This window comes from Zea mays, chromosome 8 (assembly GCF_902167145.1).
Source record: "Zea mays cultivar B73 chromosome 8, Zm-B73-REFERENCE-NAM-5.0, whole genome shotgun sequence".
In the NCBI taxonomy this organism is placed as follows: Eukaryota; Viridiplantae; Streptophyta; class Magnoliopsida; order Poales; family Poaceae; genus Zea; species Zea mays.
Window position 1 is genome coordinate 179,663,554 of NC_050103.1, and position 18,078 is coordinate 179,681,631.

The 18,078-nt window shown below is 52.8% G+C and overlaps 1 protein-coding gene across 1 annotated transcript; it reads left to right on the top strand.

Moving 5' to 3' along the window:
* The first annotated feature begins 2,140 nt into the window (after nucleotides 1–2,140).
* LOC542366 (glutathione-S-transferase 1) lies at nucleotides 2,141–4,596 on the top strand. The gene is given in 3 exon segments (NM_001111942.1): nucleotides 2,141–2,371; nucleotides 3,222–3,270; nucleotides 3,948–4,596. Coding segments are annotated over 3 exon segments (645 nt in total). The 5' UTR covers nucleotides 2,141–2,221; the 3' UTR covers nucleotides 4,394–4,596.
* The last annotated feature ends 13,482 nt before the right edge of the window (nucleotides 4,597–18,078 follow it).

The window sequence follows — 18,078 nt, forward strand, 5'->3', positions numbered from 1 at the left end:
CTTTGATTCAAACTATTTGATGTTTGCATTTCCTTGGTTGCCGTTCCTCAATTTGCCCATATAGTGTTTTAAAATGCTCTAACCTTGCAACTTGTAATGTTCTTGGGCGAATCTCAACCTTGCCTGGTACTTATCTTAGACAGTAGGCAGTAGCCATACCATGGCTTGTACTTTCGGTCCACAAACGGAGACCGGGATGTTTGCAGTTTTCCAGCCCCTGCAGGCTGCAGCTGAAGTGAAAGTGATTTCTGAAGACCAGTTCAGTTCAGTTCAGTTTTGCGCACCGGCTCTTCCTGACTGGGTCGAGCTGTAACTGAACTGTAAAGCGCTGAGTCTAGCACACTGCACACCTGAATAAAATGTCATCACCATTCGGTTCATTCACCACCCTCATTATAACCGGAAGGTATCAGCTGTCCTCCCCCACACCGATTGAGCCAAGCCCGGGCACGTGCAGGGCTCTAGATTTGCCCCTATTTTGAAGGGATATACTACACTTACCGGAGTTGGTTTAAATGTGTAAGTTAGTGCCCTTTCAACAATAAATTAAATTATTATGGTTGGCATGCTTGTCACTGTAGATTAATTATAGTATATATTATATAATATATATTATCACAAATTTAGTGTTATCTTTAAAATTAAATTTAACTTTAAAATATTTAACCTCCTAGCATATACCACAAATTAAAGAGTAAAGCAGCACGCGAACCTGCAACATGCTTAGATTTCTTGCCTGGCATTGCGTCACTGCATATGTTTGGTTGCTTAGCTAGATTACCTCGATTTCTGTGCTAGTAAGATTTTCTCTTGTGTTTTCTTGTTGTCCCGTGCGGCCAAATTAGGTCGTTTGATCTAGTAAGATTTTATCATTTTAGCCTGATTTAAAGGGTGTTTGATTTCACCTAACTAAACTTTAGTATCTAATGAATGATAATTACATGTATTAAACATGGTCTAATTATAAAACTTTGAATGATAATTATTGGTATTAAATATGGTCTAATTATAAAACTTATTATACATATGAGGACTAAAAGACAAGACACTTTATTAAACCCATTCAAGTCTATATTTAATACTCACAATTGATATTTAAATATTTGACATGATATAAACTGAAGTAAACTTTATTTACCAAAGGCACCCCCTTTAGCTCGGGTGGCCTCACAAAGCGCGCTATGAGAAACCTGCTAGACCAGGCGAGCCATTTTTGCTACAACGCGACATCAAGGAAAAGAGCCATTTTTGCTAAACTTAACATCAAGGAAAATACTGTCGGTGCAGGAATCGAGAGAAGCAAAGGTACGAGAACCAAACAGCCAGCAGTTTGTCGGTTGGCTAGGCTGCAAAGTACCAGGCGGCCCTTTGTGCTGCCCAGCAGCAGGAAGGAAGGACGAGTCTGCTTTGCTGGAGAACAAAGCAGCCGCTGCAGCCCCCTGCTCATGTGGGCCCCTCGGTGGCGCACTACCGAGCGTAATCGCTGGCGTAATCGCGTCTCCTGATCTCTTGCGGTCTTTCCGGACAATAAAGGGGTGTTACTTGGAGGGACTAAAGATTAGTCTCTAGTTTTTAGTCTTATTTAGTTCTTTTTTTATCAAACACTAGAACTAAAATATGAACTAAAATGATTTAGTCTTTAGTCCTTCACATATGTGCTAAAATAAACTAAACCATATTAATTCCACATCTACCAGTTCAATTGTACTAATAGCAGAAGAATGTTAAAGACTATTTTAGTCTTATTATGAGTCATTTAGTATATTTTTTCTATTTTTAGCCTCTACAAACAAACATGTTAGAGACTAAATTTTAGTTCTTAGACTAAAGAAACCAAACATGACAAAAACGGACTCGTGTGAAAAGTAAGCAGAAGCATCTAGACGCGCGGGGGCGGTTGGGGCCTCGCTGACCATCAGAACTGACAACAGCGCTGCCGCACCTACCCCTCTCCACTACGACTCCACATTTTCCAACGGATTTTTATTTTTCTAAGAAAATTAGTTTTTTTAGAAAAATAGAAATCACTTGGTTGCACTAAAAAAACAGGCACACTCGTCACTCGGTCGCCGCGCGACCTCCCAGTTCGTCTATTAAAGGGGAACCAGTGAACCACCCGATGCAACTTGCGTAGAGAGTTGGGCGCAGAGAATCCCCAAGCAAACAAACAGGGTAGAGGGAGAGGAGAGGAGAGGAGAGGAGAGGTTGGGTCTGGGACACCATGGCTCCGATGAAGCTGTACGGGGCGGTGATGTCGTGGAACGTGACGAGGTGCGCAACGGCGCTGGAGGAGGCTGGCTCCGACTACGAGATCGTGCCCATCAACTTCGCCACCGCCGAGCACAAGAGCCCCGAGCACCTCGTCCGCAACGTACCGTACCTTCCCGATCCTCCCTCTCCCTCTCCCTCTCCCTCTCCCGTTGTTGTTGTTGTTGTTTGTTTGTTCTTCCCGGTAATTGAAATGCAGCGTCCGTTCCGTTCGCGCGATGGGGTGGCGTGGCGCTGCAGTCGGCCTATCGTCGACGGCCGATCTGACTCCCCTCTAGCGCGATGGGTTTTGTTTCACGGCAAACTGGGGGTTTAGGATTTAAGGCTGCGGTTTCGCGGAGGGAATCCAAAATTGACAAATCAGGGAATCTGTTCCATACTGTAAATGGTAAAATTAGTTACAAGATTATAAGAAATGGACTAACCGTAGGTTGTTTCAGATCTGGGCTAAGCGTAGGAACCGGATGAAAAGTACTTCGCCACTTCCTCTACCTACTATCCCTCCACGCACCTTCCACTATAATAACCCGTGTTCACCATCTGCTGTCTTCCCTAATCCCTTCGATTACCGAAGATCTGGGCTGAGCGAGCCGGACTCAAGCTCCGTAACTCCATCTGGATGGGATTAGGTGTTCAGTTAGCCGGATGGTGGGATGAACCGTGTTACTTTATTGGTCTGAGCAATTGTTGCAAATGGATGTAGGGAAATAACATAGTCGACCAGTTGATTGTCAATTGTTTTGTTGGATGGGTCATAGTAGGTTTTTTGTAGAATTTTATGCAGGAATGGCTTGATACTCGTTCCACCTTCCTGAAATTAAATTTGATGCGCACAATAATAAAGCTCACTGAAATTTTAACTGGCAAAGCATGCACGGATGCGAAACATTTGAATATCTGGTTCTTGTATGCGCCTGCCCTGACTCTTGATATGGTTATCTATCTCTCTGCAGCCGTTTGGTCAGGTTCCAGCTCTGCAGGATGGTGACTTGTACCTCTTCGGTATGATCCTATCTCTTCGGATCCTTTTTTTGCATGGAAATAGGACAGTTGTTTTTATTATACATTGTTGCTGTGACTAATTCTCACTTGGTTGTACCATGTGACATGGTTAGCACATCACTGTCCACTTAAATGATATCTCAGATTTTGCTAGAAGGTAGAAGCACATGATTTTAAGAGATTTGACTAAATGAAGCCACATTTATAGATACACCATGATGTAAAAGAAAAAGATTGTCTGAGTGCGAAATGTCATAATATCTTGTTCTGTCTCATCATATGCTGTCGCTTGGTGAGTGTGTATTGTTCCATATGAGTGAATTACTTGGCAAACACGATGAGTTCAATAAGCTTATTGGAGCAAACACATTATTTCACTCAGTCGTCATGGGGCATGTAGCTTCCATGTAAAATCAAATCAAGTGCACAGATGGGACGCCTTCTGATTTTACTTGTTACTTTCTGAGAAGTGTTAGGCAGTCAAGGTGTGTGCACCTTCATAAAGGTGAGCGTCTACTCATGTATACATGAGCATCTGCGTCTGGACTAGGTCTCGCAAAAAAAAAAAAAAAGAAATAGTCAAATGCTAGTGCTGTAGAATCATTTTGCATCTACTAATGACGTTGCTTTCCTAATTTTATTCTTATTTAAATATTTTCCATCTGTGTGCTATATAGAATCACGAGCAATCTGCAAGTACGCTGCTCGCAAAAACAAGCCAGAGCTGTTGAGGGAAGGAAACCTCGAGGAGGCAGCAATGGTGGATGTTTGGATCGAGGTGGAGGCTAACCAGTACACCGCTGCACTGAATCCCATCCTCTTCCAGGTCCTCATCAGTCCTATGCTTGGGGGAACCACCGACCAGAAAGTTGTGGATGAGAACCTTGAGAAGCTGAAGAAGGTGCTAGAGGTGTACGAGGCACGCCTGACCAAGTGCAAGTACCTTGCTGGAGACTTCCTCAGCCTCGCCGACCTGAACCATGTGTCTGTCACTCTCTGCCTGTTCGCTACGCCCTACGCATCTGTGCTCGACGCCTACCCGCATGTGAAGGCCTGGTGGTCTGGTCTGATGGAGAGGCCGTCTGTCCAGAAGGTCGCTGCCCTGATGAAGCCATCTGCTTGAAACGGTTGCCCTGTCAATCGGTGAATGGAATAAGCCAAGTCTGTTCTGGGTTGTTTGCTTGTTCAGTGATGTGTCTTCTATGACGAAAGTTGAGTGCCTATGTGTGAGCATGCTTGCTTGTAACGAGACATTGAATTGTTCGGAAATGAGCATTCCTGTGCTCTTCTTGAAAATAAACTTTGCGTTAGGTTCCTCAGGATCTTGATGGTTTGGTTGCTGCTGCAATCTTCAGGTTCGATGTTATCGATCATGGCCATGGCAAATGCATCTGCATAGTCTAACTCTAATGGATAGCAAGCCTGGATGTCACGACCATTATGCCTTTAAAAAAGGCCAACTGACGGTAGGCTTCCTAACGAAATTACCAAGATGGATTAATGTGTGTTCGGTGTTCCGGAAGTTGAGGAGTCACACATGTTGCCGTTGCCAGATTATAGTTGTAGATTTTTGTAGTGTTTTTTTTGGGACATGAGGCTCATTTGGCCCGTCGAATCTATCATGATTCTACCAGGAAACAGTCGGACCACCGTGACAAACGCTTGTTGCGGATTCGTTCGAGCTCGGAACGGCTTGGAAAACATTTTGCGCCAAAGACAAACACCCCAAACCCAGTTTGAGAATCAATCTATAGAGCTGTTTGTTTCGGCTTATAATTTATAGATTATATAATTTAACTTTAATAATCTAGATGAGCAAACAGATATATTATTAGTTCAAACTATATAATCTGAGGGACAAATTATCATAATGCCATAAACTGCTCAATAGATACTTATTTCAGCTTATTTATTAAAAAGACCCTACTGCTCTACAACTTCAGTAGAAATTATTTATCATTGTCACCCCTTGCACAAACATTTTATTTATTTTTTCTTGCTCCCGGCACGTAACACATGACTAAAATTAATAATCAAAGTTTTAATAAGATGGGTTGCTAACAGCATCGGAGATAAGATTTCGGTGACCCAGAACGAACATAAAAAGTAGCCCCTTTATAAGTATAATATTTTTTCAGTATATATCTTATATTATACCGATAACAATTAATGTGATATCTAAATTTTATATCAAATAAATTTTACAATACCTCACAAGTTTCTTCTAATATTTCTTGAGGCAAAGTCATCAATGATCGTTTTGATATCAATCTTATCAAATCATTTTTTTCTCAATACATAAGTGATCCATATATGCCAAATTATATAATAATCCTAGTGATCTTAAATTTGACATAAACTTGCGCTTTTGAGCTCTTCTAGATATGTTAGTTCAAAATGAGTTGCTTTTTAATGTGTTGGCATAAATCACAAAAAATGGGGTGATTGAAAGGGAAATGTGCCCTTGGGCTATTTCTATATTGTTTTGGTGATTAAATTTACAACACACTATGTGTGAACTAACATAATGTTGAGCAAAGCAATATCAAGATGGATCAAGTATGAAGGTAAGTTCTATACACTTAGTCAATTGTTTCATGTGCTAAACATGCTTGTATAAGTGCCAGGAACTCAATTAAGCCAAGTCCAAGAAGGAGCAATCTGAAACAACTAGTGGAGCACCAGCTGCGGGTGCACCAGACAGTGTCCGGTGCCCAAGCTGGATTAGCGACGAACTCGTTGCTCTCGGAAATCGCCAAGGACGCTGCGACTAAAATTCACCGGACTGTCCGATGTGCACCGGACTATCCGGTGATAGCCAACAGCGTCCGCGCCAACGGTCGGCAGTGTGATCGACGCGCAATCAACAGGCAACGCGTGGCCAGAGGCAACGATCACTAGGCCGCATCGGACTGTCCGGTGTGCACCAGATAGTATCCGGTGTGCTAAGGGACCGAGGGTTCAACGGTCGGCTTCGCCAAAGAAGGAAACAAATCGTGCACTGTTCATGTCCGGTGGTGCACGGTGCGCTAACGGACAGAAGGCAAGAATTGCCTACCAAATGGGGCTCCAACGGCTCCTAGCTGTCTTGGGGCTATAAAAGGGACCTCTAGGCGCATGGAGCAACAGAAAAAAGCCTCCATTGAACATCCTAAGACGCCTAGAGTCCGCAAGCACGCATTCGGATCATTGTGTTTGAGATTTGAGCACTTGTTGAGTTGTGAACTCGCTGCGTTGTGTTTAGTGTGCTCGTTTCTTGACTTGTGTGTGTGTCACTGCTGTGACTCTAGCTCTTGTGTGTGTTTATATTCCCTCCCTTACTCTTGTGGTTTTCATTGTGATCAATATTGTAATGGTGAGAGGCTCCAACTTGTGGAGATTCCTCACAAAGGAAACATCTGCTATAAGGAAGAAAACTGTGGTATTCAAGTGGATCGTTGGATCGCTTGAAAGAGGTTGAGTGTAACCCTCGTCCATTGGGACGCCACAACGTGGAAGTAGGCAAGTGTTCTACTTCGAACCACAAGATAAAAATCGATGTGTCACCTGTTGTTATTCGTGTGCGATTCTCTCTGCTTCTACTCACTTGATAATTGCTCTAAGTTTAAACACTCACTTTGTGAAGAACAATTAGGTGAAGAAGCATCTCTTTCTCTCTAGACATAGCACCATGGTTTTGATTCCACTAACATTTCATAAACAAAGTTTTGTGCCATTTAGTGTTGATTTTTACAGGATCACCTATTCACCTCCCTCTAGGTGCTCTCAAGAGTACGCCTGATTGGCGAAGCATGAGGGGGAACTCACGTTCTCCCTCACGAATGCCACAACAGTTGGGTTCATCCTCGGGTTGATGGCGGTGGGAGCAAGAACCCTAGCTGCAGATTCAGAGGAGAAGAATGAGAACGAAAGGCACGATTGGGGAACGATTGAGGGAGACGATAAGAGAGTTATTTACTATGTTGGCATTCAAAACTAAAAGCTTCTCCCTAATGGTACTCTTACTATTAGATTATTTATAATAGACTTTCAAGTGGAGCTTTTTGCTAAAATGGTAATTAGGGTACTTTAAACTCTTTTTAGTTTTTTGGCTTATGGAATCGACCATTCTACCCCTGCTTAATCTACTGGAGGAACACTTCTATTGGGTTCGTGGTTCTCCGATCGCTTTATTCACTCGAATGAACCAGTTTAAAGAACTTGCAACAGACCGGCCGATGCTTGATGTTTTGCCCTCTGTACCCTGCTTTAGAACATTTGTGCAATACCTAGGATGTTCAGTTCAGTAGGTTGATGCTTCTGCTTCAGAGCGTGCATATATGTGTATAAAGAACACCAACTGAATTTTAAAGATCGTCAACTAAAGAGCAAATTGATAACATAATTGACGCTCTTTAGTTGATGTTCAGTTGATGTAAAGTTCAGTATGTTGATGCTTCTGCTCTACATCAACCAAAGAGAAAATTAAGACTATTGCACGCTCTGCTTTACATCAACTGAACATCAACTAAAGAGCAAATTCAAACTGCACGCAGGGTTCGTCTTACATTAAGCAGGGGTAGAATGGTCAATTCCAGAAGCAAAAAACTAAAAAGAAAAATAAAAGGAGTTAAAAATACCATTTTAGCAAAACACTCTACTTGAAAGTACTATTATAAATAATCTAATATTAAGAGTACTATTAGCGAGAATCGTTTAGTTTTGCATGCCAAAATAGCAAAAAAAAACTTGAAGATAAAGTTACAGTATAAACGGAGATAGGTGCCTGCAAACGTTTTCAAAGAGTATTCCACTTCGTGCAACAGGAAAAGTCAAAAAAATTGTTACGGCTAGTCTAGTAAAAAAAAATTGTTACGGCTAGTCTAGGAACTCCATTTTTTAAGGATTTTTATTTTCTCAAAGAAAAATGAACTACTTTTATTTAGAAAAATAGATTTTTTTAAGAAAATAGGGTTTCCAAACTTATTCAAAGAAGGTGCACCGGTCGGATACTATTTTTAAAGCTGAGACTATTATAATACTATGGTTTCAATTGATGCGTCGGGTAACAAATTTTCGGAGTCTCGAGCATACGAGAGAGATTAAAAAACGGTAATATATCCTGTGCACAAAATCTCCACCGTGCACAATGACTAAATTAAATTTAGTAGGTATTTAAATGCACTAGAACTAATAGTTAGTTACTAAAATTAGCCAAAACATCCAAACAGTCTAGCTAATATTTTAGCTATCGACTATTTTTAACAAAATTAGGTAATATATTAACTAGCTAATTCTACTAGCAATTTTTAGGCAACTAATTATTATCTTTAGTGCATTTCAACACCCACGTTTAATATGCAACGACCCATTATACGGTTTTCTTTTCTATACTATACTTAAAGCACCAGTTTCAACGGTCATCATGCGTCATTTTTTAGAAATAACCTCTCACAGCTATTTTAAATTAATCCGATGCATGTCTATAGATGCCAAACGACGTCCGACACGGGCTAGATGCACGCGGGCCACAATTATATGGCACAGACACGTCATGCCGGCCTGCTAACTGTGTCGGACCAGCCCGTTAGCCCGTCGACCCATTTAATTAAATCAGCGTAACGACGTCCGACATGGGCTAGATGCACGCGGGCCACAACTATGGCACAAGCACGTCATGCCGGCCTGCTAACTGTGTCGGGCCAGCCGGTGCAGGAGGTGGGGTTCGAACCCATGCCCTGATGGAAGAAGGGCGGGAGACACTGGGTGAAACTGTCTAACCAGCAGAACATCACACTAAGATATTTTTAATATTGAATATAAATTGTATATAGGTATATACGTTTTTTTTCTAAAATAAAAAAATAATCGTGTCGGACCGGGCCAGCACTACAGGCCGAGGCTACAGCCCAAGCACGACACGACTGTCGGCGTTTCGAGACCGGGGGGTCCCTGGGCCGACGAGTGAATGTCGCCGCGTGCCCCAGCCCAGATGGGTCGAGCGCGAGGGCGAGCGCGAAGGGGGGAGAGCGAGGCGGCCGGAGACCGGCGTGAGAGAGGTGGGAATCCCGCGGCCTTCGTGTTCGTCCCGCGCCCAGGTCTGGTGCGCTTGCAGTAGGGGGTTACAAGCGTCCACGCGGGAGAGGGAGCGAGCGGCTCCAAGCGAGCGCCTGTCTCGTCCTTGTCCCCGCGCGGCCAACCCTCTCTAAGAGGGCCCTGGTCCTTCCTTTTATAGGCGTAAGGAGAGGATCCAGGTGTACAATGGGGGGTGTAGCAGAGTGCTACGTGTCTAGCGGAGGAGAGCTAGCGCCCTAAGTACATGCCGTTGTGGCAGCCGGAGAGATTTTGGCACCCAGCTGGTGTGATGTCGTGGCCGTCGGAGGAGCGATGGAGCCTGGCGGAGGGACAACTGTCGGAGCGGTTGAGTCCTTGCTGACGTCCTCTTGCTTCCGTAAGGGGGTTGAGAGCCGCTGTCGTCACAGAGTATGCGGGGCGCCATCATTGCCTATCTGGCGGAGCGAGCCAGATGGGACACCGGTCTTGTTTCCTATGGCCCGAGTCAGCTCGGGGTAGGGCGATGATGGCGCCTCCTGTTGACGTGGCTGGTCTGCGCCCTTGGTTGGGCGATGTGGAAGCTCCTCCGAAGCCGAGGTCGAGTCTGTCTTCCGTGGCCGAGGTTGAGTCCGAGCCCCTGGGTCGGGCGAGGCGGAGGCCGTCGGCTGAGGCCAGGGCGCAGTCCGAGCCCTGGGGTCGGGCGAAGCGGAGTTCGTCGTCTTCTCGGGCTGAGCCCGAGTCCGAGCCCTGGGTCGGGCGGAGTGGAGTTCGTCGTCTTCTGGGGCTGAGCCCGAGTCCGAGCCCTGGGTCGGGCGGAGCGGAGTTCGCCGTCTTCCGGGACTTAGCCCGAGTCCGAGCCCTGGGTCGGGCGGAGCGGAGTTCGCCGTCTTCCGGGACTTAGCCCGAGTCCGAGCCCTGGGTCGGGCGGAGCGGAGTTCGTCGTCTTCTGGGGCTGAGCCCGAGTCCGAGCCCTGGGTCGGGCGGAGCGGAGTTCGTCGTCTTCCGGGACTTAGCCCGAGTCCGAGCCCTGGGTCGGGCGGAGCGGAGTTTGCCGTCTTCCGAGACTTAGCCCGAGTCCGAGCCCTGGGTCGGGCGGAGCGGAGTTCGCCGTCTTCCGGGACTTAGCCCGAGTCCGAGCCCTGGGTCGGGCAAAGCGGAGCTTCCTATGGTGCCTTCGGCCGGGCCTGACTGCCTGTCAGTCTCACTCTGTCAAGTGGCACCGCAGTCGGAGTGGCGCAGGCGGCGCTGTCCTTCTGTCAGGCCGGTCAGTGGAGCGGCGAAGTGACGGTGGTCACTTCGGCTCTGCCGGCTGGGGGGCGCGCGTCAGGATAAAGGTGTCAGGCCACCTTTGCATTAAATGCTCCTGCGATTTGGTCGGTTGGTGCGGCGATTTGGTCAGGGTTGCTTCTTAGCAAAGGCAGGGCCTCGGGAGAGCCAGAAATATGTTCGCCGTTGGAGGGGGGCCTCGGGCGAGACGGAAATCCTCCGGGGTCGGCTGCCCTTGTCCGAGGCTAGGCTCGGGCGAGGCGTGATCGAGTCGCTCGAATGGACTGATCCCTGACTTAATCGCACCCATCAGGCCTTTGCAGCTTTATGCTGATGGGGGTTACCAGCTGAGAATTAGGAGCCTTGAGGGCACCCCTAATTATGGTCCCCGACAGTAGCCCCCGAGCCTCGAAGGGAGTGTTAGCACTCGCTTGGAGGCTTTCGTCGCACTTTTTTGCAAGGGGACCAGCCTTTCTCGGTTGCATTTTGTTCCGGTGGGTGCGCGTGAGCGCACCCGCCGGGTGTAGCCCCCGAGGCCTCGGAGGAGTGGTTTTACTCCTTCGAGGTCTTAATGCCTCGCGTAATGCTTCGGCTGGTCTGGTTGTTCCCTCATGCGAGCTGGCCGTAGCCCGGGTGTACGGTCGGGTCCCAAGTTCTCGGGCTGGTATGTTGACGCTGTCAACGGTTCGGCCGGAGCCGGGTTTGCGAGAGCAGCCCCCGAGCCTCTGCACAGGGCGAGAGGGCGATCAGGGACAGACTCGGCTTTTTTACATACGCCTCTGCGTCGCCTTTCCGCAAGGAGGAGGGGGGGAAAGCGCCATGTTGCCCTCGATGGGCGCCGAACATGGTGTCTCCGGTGAGCTGCAAGCGGGTAATCCGAGTGGACGTCCGTGCCCCGTTCGTTGGGGGTCGGCTAGGGGCCCAGAGGCACGCCCAAAAGTACATGCGGGTGATCTGCCGGACCCGGTCCCCTAGCGACGGGGTCCGAGGGCTCGATGCCTCCCTCTGATGGGATTCCGTTACAAGATCGCTCCCGCTGGTCTCGGAAATGTCCTAGGGTACCTCAGGAGCGCAGCCCGAGCCTTGGTTATGTATCGAACGTACCCATGGTCATCCCTCGCTCGACGTCTGAGGCAGCTGTGAACCCTTCGGGGGCCAGCCTTCGAACCCCTGATCAGTAATGGGCGCGGAGCCCGAGTAGCCAGAGGCGGTCGTGGAACCCTTCCGAGGGGCCGACCTTCGAACCTCTGACCAGTAGTGGGTGTAGGGCCCACGCGATCTGAGGCGGCTGTCGAACCCTTCCGGGGGGCCAGCCTTCGAACCTCTGATCAGTAGGGAGGCTCGGAGCCTGGTTCCTTCACGGGGAAGGATCCTTTTCGGGGTATCCCCCTTTCCCGGTCCCTGTTGCAAGAGAGAGAAAGAGGAAAAAGGAAAAGGATATGAAATCGAACGACGCGGCGTACCTTTTTTAACGCGGTTATTATGGTGAAGGCGAAGCGTCGCCTGCTTCTCCTGCCAGAGGCGCCGCTTGTTCCGCCGCGGAGTTAATGCGACGGGGCGAGTGGTTCGCGGGGCGGCCGTTGCGCGTGCGCGAGCCGTCCGGGGAACGGCTGTTTCGCTTTGCGTTTTCGAATCCCACGTCCGGTCCGGGCGGAACGTTTGAACCGGTCTCGCCTTGGTCTTTATATACCCGGGAGAGGGTCTGGTGACGGCTCTTTGCTCCGCCTCCTGCCTCCCTCTTAGGTTTTCGCAACCCGAGAGACTTAGCCAGAGAAGAGGAAACCGCCCTCCCTGCCCCTTGCGCCGCCACCCCTTCCGCTCGGTGATGGCTGACCGGATGACCATCATCTCGCCGCGCGACCCATGGCCTTTTTCCACGGTGACGGCGAGTGATCTGGAGTATCTTGTTGGCGAGGGTTTACTTCGCCCTCTCACCGATGAGCAGCGACCGGAATGGATCCCTCCTGTGGGCGGAGCCGCTCCGTCCCCACCGCCGGGGTACATCGTGAGCTTCGTCTCCTTCCACGAGCGGGGATTTGGTGTGCCGGCGGGCCGCTTCATGCGGGCGATCCTGTACCACTATGGGGTGGAGTTGCACAACCTCAGCCCCAACTCCATCTCGCAGGCCGCCATCTTCGTAGCGGTGTGCGAGGGGTACTTGGGGATCGCCCCCCATTGGGATTTGTGGACCCATCTCTTTTTCGCGGAGTTTTTTGCCTCGCCGATGGGGGAGAGGAAGGTCCGCGCAGCGGTGCGGGCCGGCGGCTACACCCTCCTGCTGAGGCAGTCGCGGGCGTCGCAGTATATTCCCGCCATCCTTGCGTCCTCGAACAAGGGGTGGCAGCGCCGGTGGTTCTACCTCTGGAATGACGGCGAGTTGCTCCCGCCGTTCTCCCAGCGAGTAGTCACCACCGCCACCGATGCTTGGCGCCACGGGACCCCGCACGAAAGACAAAAGAACCTCGAACCCCTTCTCCAGGCCTTGGAGGCGTTGCGGAAGGGGGGACTCACCGCTGCGGGAGTGATTGCCGCCATCCACCGTCGGAGGGTGCTTCCCTTGGCGGAGCGACGACTGTCGCTTTGGGAGATGACACCGGAGGCTGACTTGGAGGGCTCGCGGATGTCCTCTGATCCTCTTCCCTTCGACGCCCTCTACGGGCGGGTGTCCGTCGCGTTGGGGAAGCCGGACCCCAACGCCTTCTCCCAGCTTTTGATGCGCCCAGACCAAGGGTGCGTGACTCTGGTGAGTGTCCGCTCCTTCCTTCTTCTTGCATCGGGTTGCTCCTGGTTCTTACGATTGGGGTTTTCCCCCTTCTTCAGGAGGTGGGGTGGCACAAGCCTTCCCTGCCACGGGTCCCGCAGGATGCGGTGGACCGAGCAGCGCGGCGGGTCGCCGCGGAGGAGAAGAAGAAGAAGAAGGACGCGGAGAAGGCCCGGGCCCGCGAGCGAAGGCGGGCTCGAGACGCCTTGGAAAAGCTCCATCGCCGGCAGGAGAGGGAGGGGCTCCCGAGGGAGCCGTCGCCGGAAACGCCCGACGACGACGACGATGATGAAGATGATGACGAGGAGGACGACATGGCTGCCCGCCTCGGCCTCAGCCCCGGCTTGGGGTTTGGTCAGGAGCCGTCAAACCAGCCCCCGAGCGGGCTGATGCCGTCAGTCCCCGGAGTCGGGACGCCGGGGTCCCGGCCCGAGGGGCGGGGGCAATCCGAGAGGGCACCTGACCCCTCGGCTGGAGGAGCTGAGGCGACCTCGGGGAGCCAGGCCGGGGCGTCTGCTCCCCGAGAGCCGCCGCCCGCGCCGGCAGCGCAGGGGAGCGACCCCCAGGTCGCCGTGACAGTGCCTGGGCAGTCCGCCCCCCGGCGTCCAGGGCGTTCAAAGCAAGGGTGGTGCCGAAGCTTCCGGCGAAGCGGACCTCGGCGGCGGTTCCGGGGGTCGAGATCCAAGAGACTTCCCCCCAGGCACGGTTGATCATGGCCCGGAGCGGGTAAGTATCTCGGAATGTCTTCGTCCTGGCTTTTCATTAATATGTCCCGGTCGTGATTTTCCTTTTTCCCTCAGCAAGCGGAGCCATGGCCTGACTGACCTGGCACCCCGGAAGGCCCTTAAGACGGCGCCGGCTTGCGTGGCCAGCGCCGCTCCGGGCCTTGCCGTTCAGCCGACCTTCTCGCAAGGCGTTCCACCGCAGGGGGCTCAGGCGGCACCAGTCGCCGTGGAGCGGGTTCCCGAGGCTGGCTCTTCTGCTGAGGCGGCCATTGTGATAGGGGAGGCGGCTGACGCGGACGTGGCCCCGAGCCCACCGGACGTGCCGGCCATGCCGGCGCTTGCCGCTACTGAAGTCGTCGCCGTCCCAGTCGGAGAGCGACCGGTTGCTGCCGACGTTGAGACGGCTGATGCGTCCGCGCTTGGTGCCTCGGAAGAGGGGGGCGTGGAGACGCGATCTGTCCCACCGGGCGGCAGCCTCGTCGCTGTGCGGCGGAGCTCCGAGGGCCGGCGCCAGTTGCTCCGGTTCCGGACCCGTGAGGCCTCGAATCCCGTCTTCATTCTCGACGATGAACGGGAGGACCAGTCCTGGGATGAACTCCGCGAGTGTGCCGAAGCAACGGTGGGGTCGCAACGGTCGTCGCTGGAGGTTTTCTGCAGGGACGTCCCCAAAATCCTCCGGGTAACGGTTTCAGGCATACCTTTTCTCTTCTGTGACCGAGGCGTCTTTCGTGACGCCCCGCTTCCTTCCCTCAGGATCTGACGGATCGGAGCGCCGCCAAGTCGTCGTTCATCCGCCGCGAGGTCGACGTCTGGGGCTCGCTGCGATCCCTGAGGACCTCGCTCGCCGGGGCTACTGCGCGCCTTTCTCAGCAGGGTGCCGAGGTAGCGGACCTTCAGTTGCTCTGCACCGATCTGAGAGCCGAGGCGGCAGCGGCGCGCGCGGAGGCGGCCGCGGGGCGCGCAGAAGCGCAACGACAGCGGTCAGAGTTCGACCGGGTCGTCGAGGAGCGGGACCAATCTCGGGGCCGGGCTGCCGAGGCCGAAAGCCGGGCCGAAACCCTTGCAGCCGACTTAGCCGTAGCCCAGGTCGCAGCCTCGGAGCAGCGTGCCCGAGCCGGAGGTACGCCTTGGCCATCCTTGGTTTTCGTTCCTGTTTGTTTCCTCTGCTTGTGTTTGAGATCTTTCTTCTGTCTGTTCGCAGATCTCGAGTCCGCCCTTGATGAGTCCGCCAAGGCGCTTGCCGAGGCGCTTGCCAGGGCGGCCGAGCAGAGGGAGGCCGACCATGCGGCCATGTCCGAAGCTGTCTCGGACGTTTACCGGATCCTTGGCTCCGGCGACGTCCCCTCAGGAAGCTCCCCTCAAAGTCGCCTTCAAGTCTTGGGCGATCATGTGCGCGGCAGACTCCGCGAGGCGTTACACCACGGCGTCAGGCGGGCCTTCGCCGTGCTCGCTTCCCACTACGTTGTGGACCTGGAGCGGGTTAGCGAGAGGTATTGCCTTCCCGACGAGGATGAAGCCGCCCTGGCAGAAGTCCAGAGGCTCGATGCGGCCGCCGCGGGTCCGAGCGCAGTGCTGGCGACCACCTTTGAGGCGAAGATCCTCCCACCTGCGCCGTCGCCGGAAGCCGAGATGGACTTTGCCGAAGGTGGGGACGGAGCTGAAGGCGCGGCTCCTTCCCAAGGCGACGCCGAACTCTGTTGGAACAGTTTCTGTTGGATGCGCATGTGTCTTTCTGCGGCCGCTGAGGCCTGAACACTTTGTTACCGTTGCATGAAGTCGTACTCCTTTTCCTTTTATTTTGCGTGTCCGGCTTCGCCTGTTAGTAGCAGGGTGGCTTCCCCAGGTAGGGGTCACTTTTCGTGGCGGGTGACGAGTGAGGTGTCCCTAACCCGGAGGCATGGGAGTCCCTCGGCTCAGTCGGCCTTGCCACTTACATGCATCCACGTTCGCTCCTTGGGGTCATGCTTCTGACATGGCCGGGGGAACGCAAAAGCCTTTTTGATTGAAAATTTTGGACGCAGAGAGGTTCCCCAATCTTGAAAAAGAGGGGTTCCCCCCTTTTTAGCCCCCGAGGGAGGGTCAGGCTCTGCCGAGGCGAGGCTGACCCTTCCTTGACGACTAAAACTTGCGTGGGAGCGAGGTATACGAACAACTTGAAAACATCTTAAGGGTAGAAGCGACGTAGCTGTTGGATGTTCCAAGCGTTGTCGTAGACCTCGCCTTGACTGTTGGCCAGCTTGTGCGTTCCGAGCTTCAGAACTTTGGCGATGACAAGCGGTCCTTCCCGGGGGTGCGTGTAGCCCCCGGGTGCCCCCAACAAGGGCTCGGGGTGCTGTGCGATGGTCGCGATCTTCTCCGGGTGGGCTTCGATGCCCCGCCTGGAGATGATGAACCCCAAGACCAGGATTGAGCTTGGCGCCTTTCGCCTCTTTGATGGACTCCGCCGCCATTAGCTTGTGGATCTCCTCGCCTATGGTTCTGCGCTCCTTCCTGTCGAACCGGCGCGGAGGCTGCTTGTCGAGTCGGGCTCCAGCCCGAATATCCAGCGAGTGCTCGGCGACATCCCTCGGTATGCCGGTCATGTCCGAGGGACTCCACGCGAAGACGTCGGCGTTCGCGCGGAGGAAGTCGACGAGCACTGCTTCCTATTTGGGATCGAGCCCGGAGCCGATCTGGATCTGCTTGGAGGCGTCGCCGCTGGGGTCGAGGGGGACGGCCTTAACCGTCTCCACTGGCTCGAAGTTGCCGGCATGACGTTTCACGTCTGGCACCTCCTTAGAGAGGCTTTCCAAGTCGGCGATGAGGGCCTCGGACTCGGCAAGGGCCTCGGCGTAATCCACGCACTCCACGTCGCATTCGAACACATGTTTGTACGTGGGGCCGACGGTGATGACCCCGTTGGGGCCCGGCATCTTGAGCTTCAGGTAGGTGTAGTTGAGGACGGCCATTAACTTCGCGTAGCATGGCCTTCCCAGTACCGCGTGGTAGGTTCCTCGGAACCCGACCACCTCGAACGTCAGAGTCTCCCTTCGGAAGTTGGAGGGCGTTCCGAAGCAGACGGGAAGGTCGAGTTGTCCGAGGGGCTGGACGCGCTTCCCGGGAATGATCCCATGGAAGGGCACAGCGCCTGCTCAGACGGAGGACAGATCGACACGCAGGAGCCTGAGGGTCTCGGCGTAGATGATGTTGAGGCTGCTGCCTTGTAACGCCCTGAATTTGGGGGTAGAATTTTTTCTTCTTTTCTTTCACCAAATTCGGGCGTTACTCTCTTTTCTCTTTCCCTGTTTGCTCTTTCTTCCCAATTTCAAACCAGTATAGCGGCAGGTGTCAGTGTCATGTATAAACCAAAACCTAAGTGTCATGGGTGTTGCATCATGCCGAAGCGCATTTCTTTGTCTGATGATGAGTGTTCGTCTCGTTCCGTTCCGGGTTTCGGTTCGCGATTTAATTCCGTTTAGTGGTCCGCGCTCGTTGTGGGTTTTCGATCCGCGGAGTGACCCAGCCCAGCCCAGCCTAGTCCAGCCCAGCCCAGCCGGCCCGGCCCACCCCGGCCTGCGCGCCCCTGGCGCCCAAACCCCCCATGCGCCCCCCTCCTCTCTCTCTCTCATGTGGATCTCCCGCGCAACAACCTCTCCTCTCCCTCTTCCACCTCTCTCTCCCCGTGGTGCCCTAGGATTTGGAGACGGCGATCACCGGATTTTGGACCTCGAGGTGAGCTCCCCTCCCCTCCCCTTCTCCTCTCTCTCTCCCTCTCCCTCCTCTTCTTCCCCCCCCCCCCCCCCCCCCGCGCGCGCCCTCCCTCTCCCCTGCCCGCGCGCGACCCCGTCCCCGCCCTCCCCCGGCCCGCGCGGCGGCGCCCCCCGCCCCTGTCCGGCCCGCGCGGCGGCGCCCGCCCCTCCCCCGGCCCGGTCGCCCTGCCCCCGTCCCGGCCTCGCCCGACCGTGTCCCCGCTCGCCCGCGCTCGCGGTGATTATTTGTTAATTAGCGTGTTGCGTCGCGCGCTTCGCCGCGTGACGGATTTGT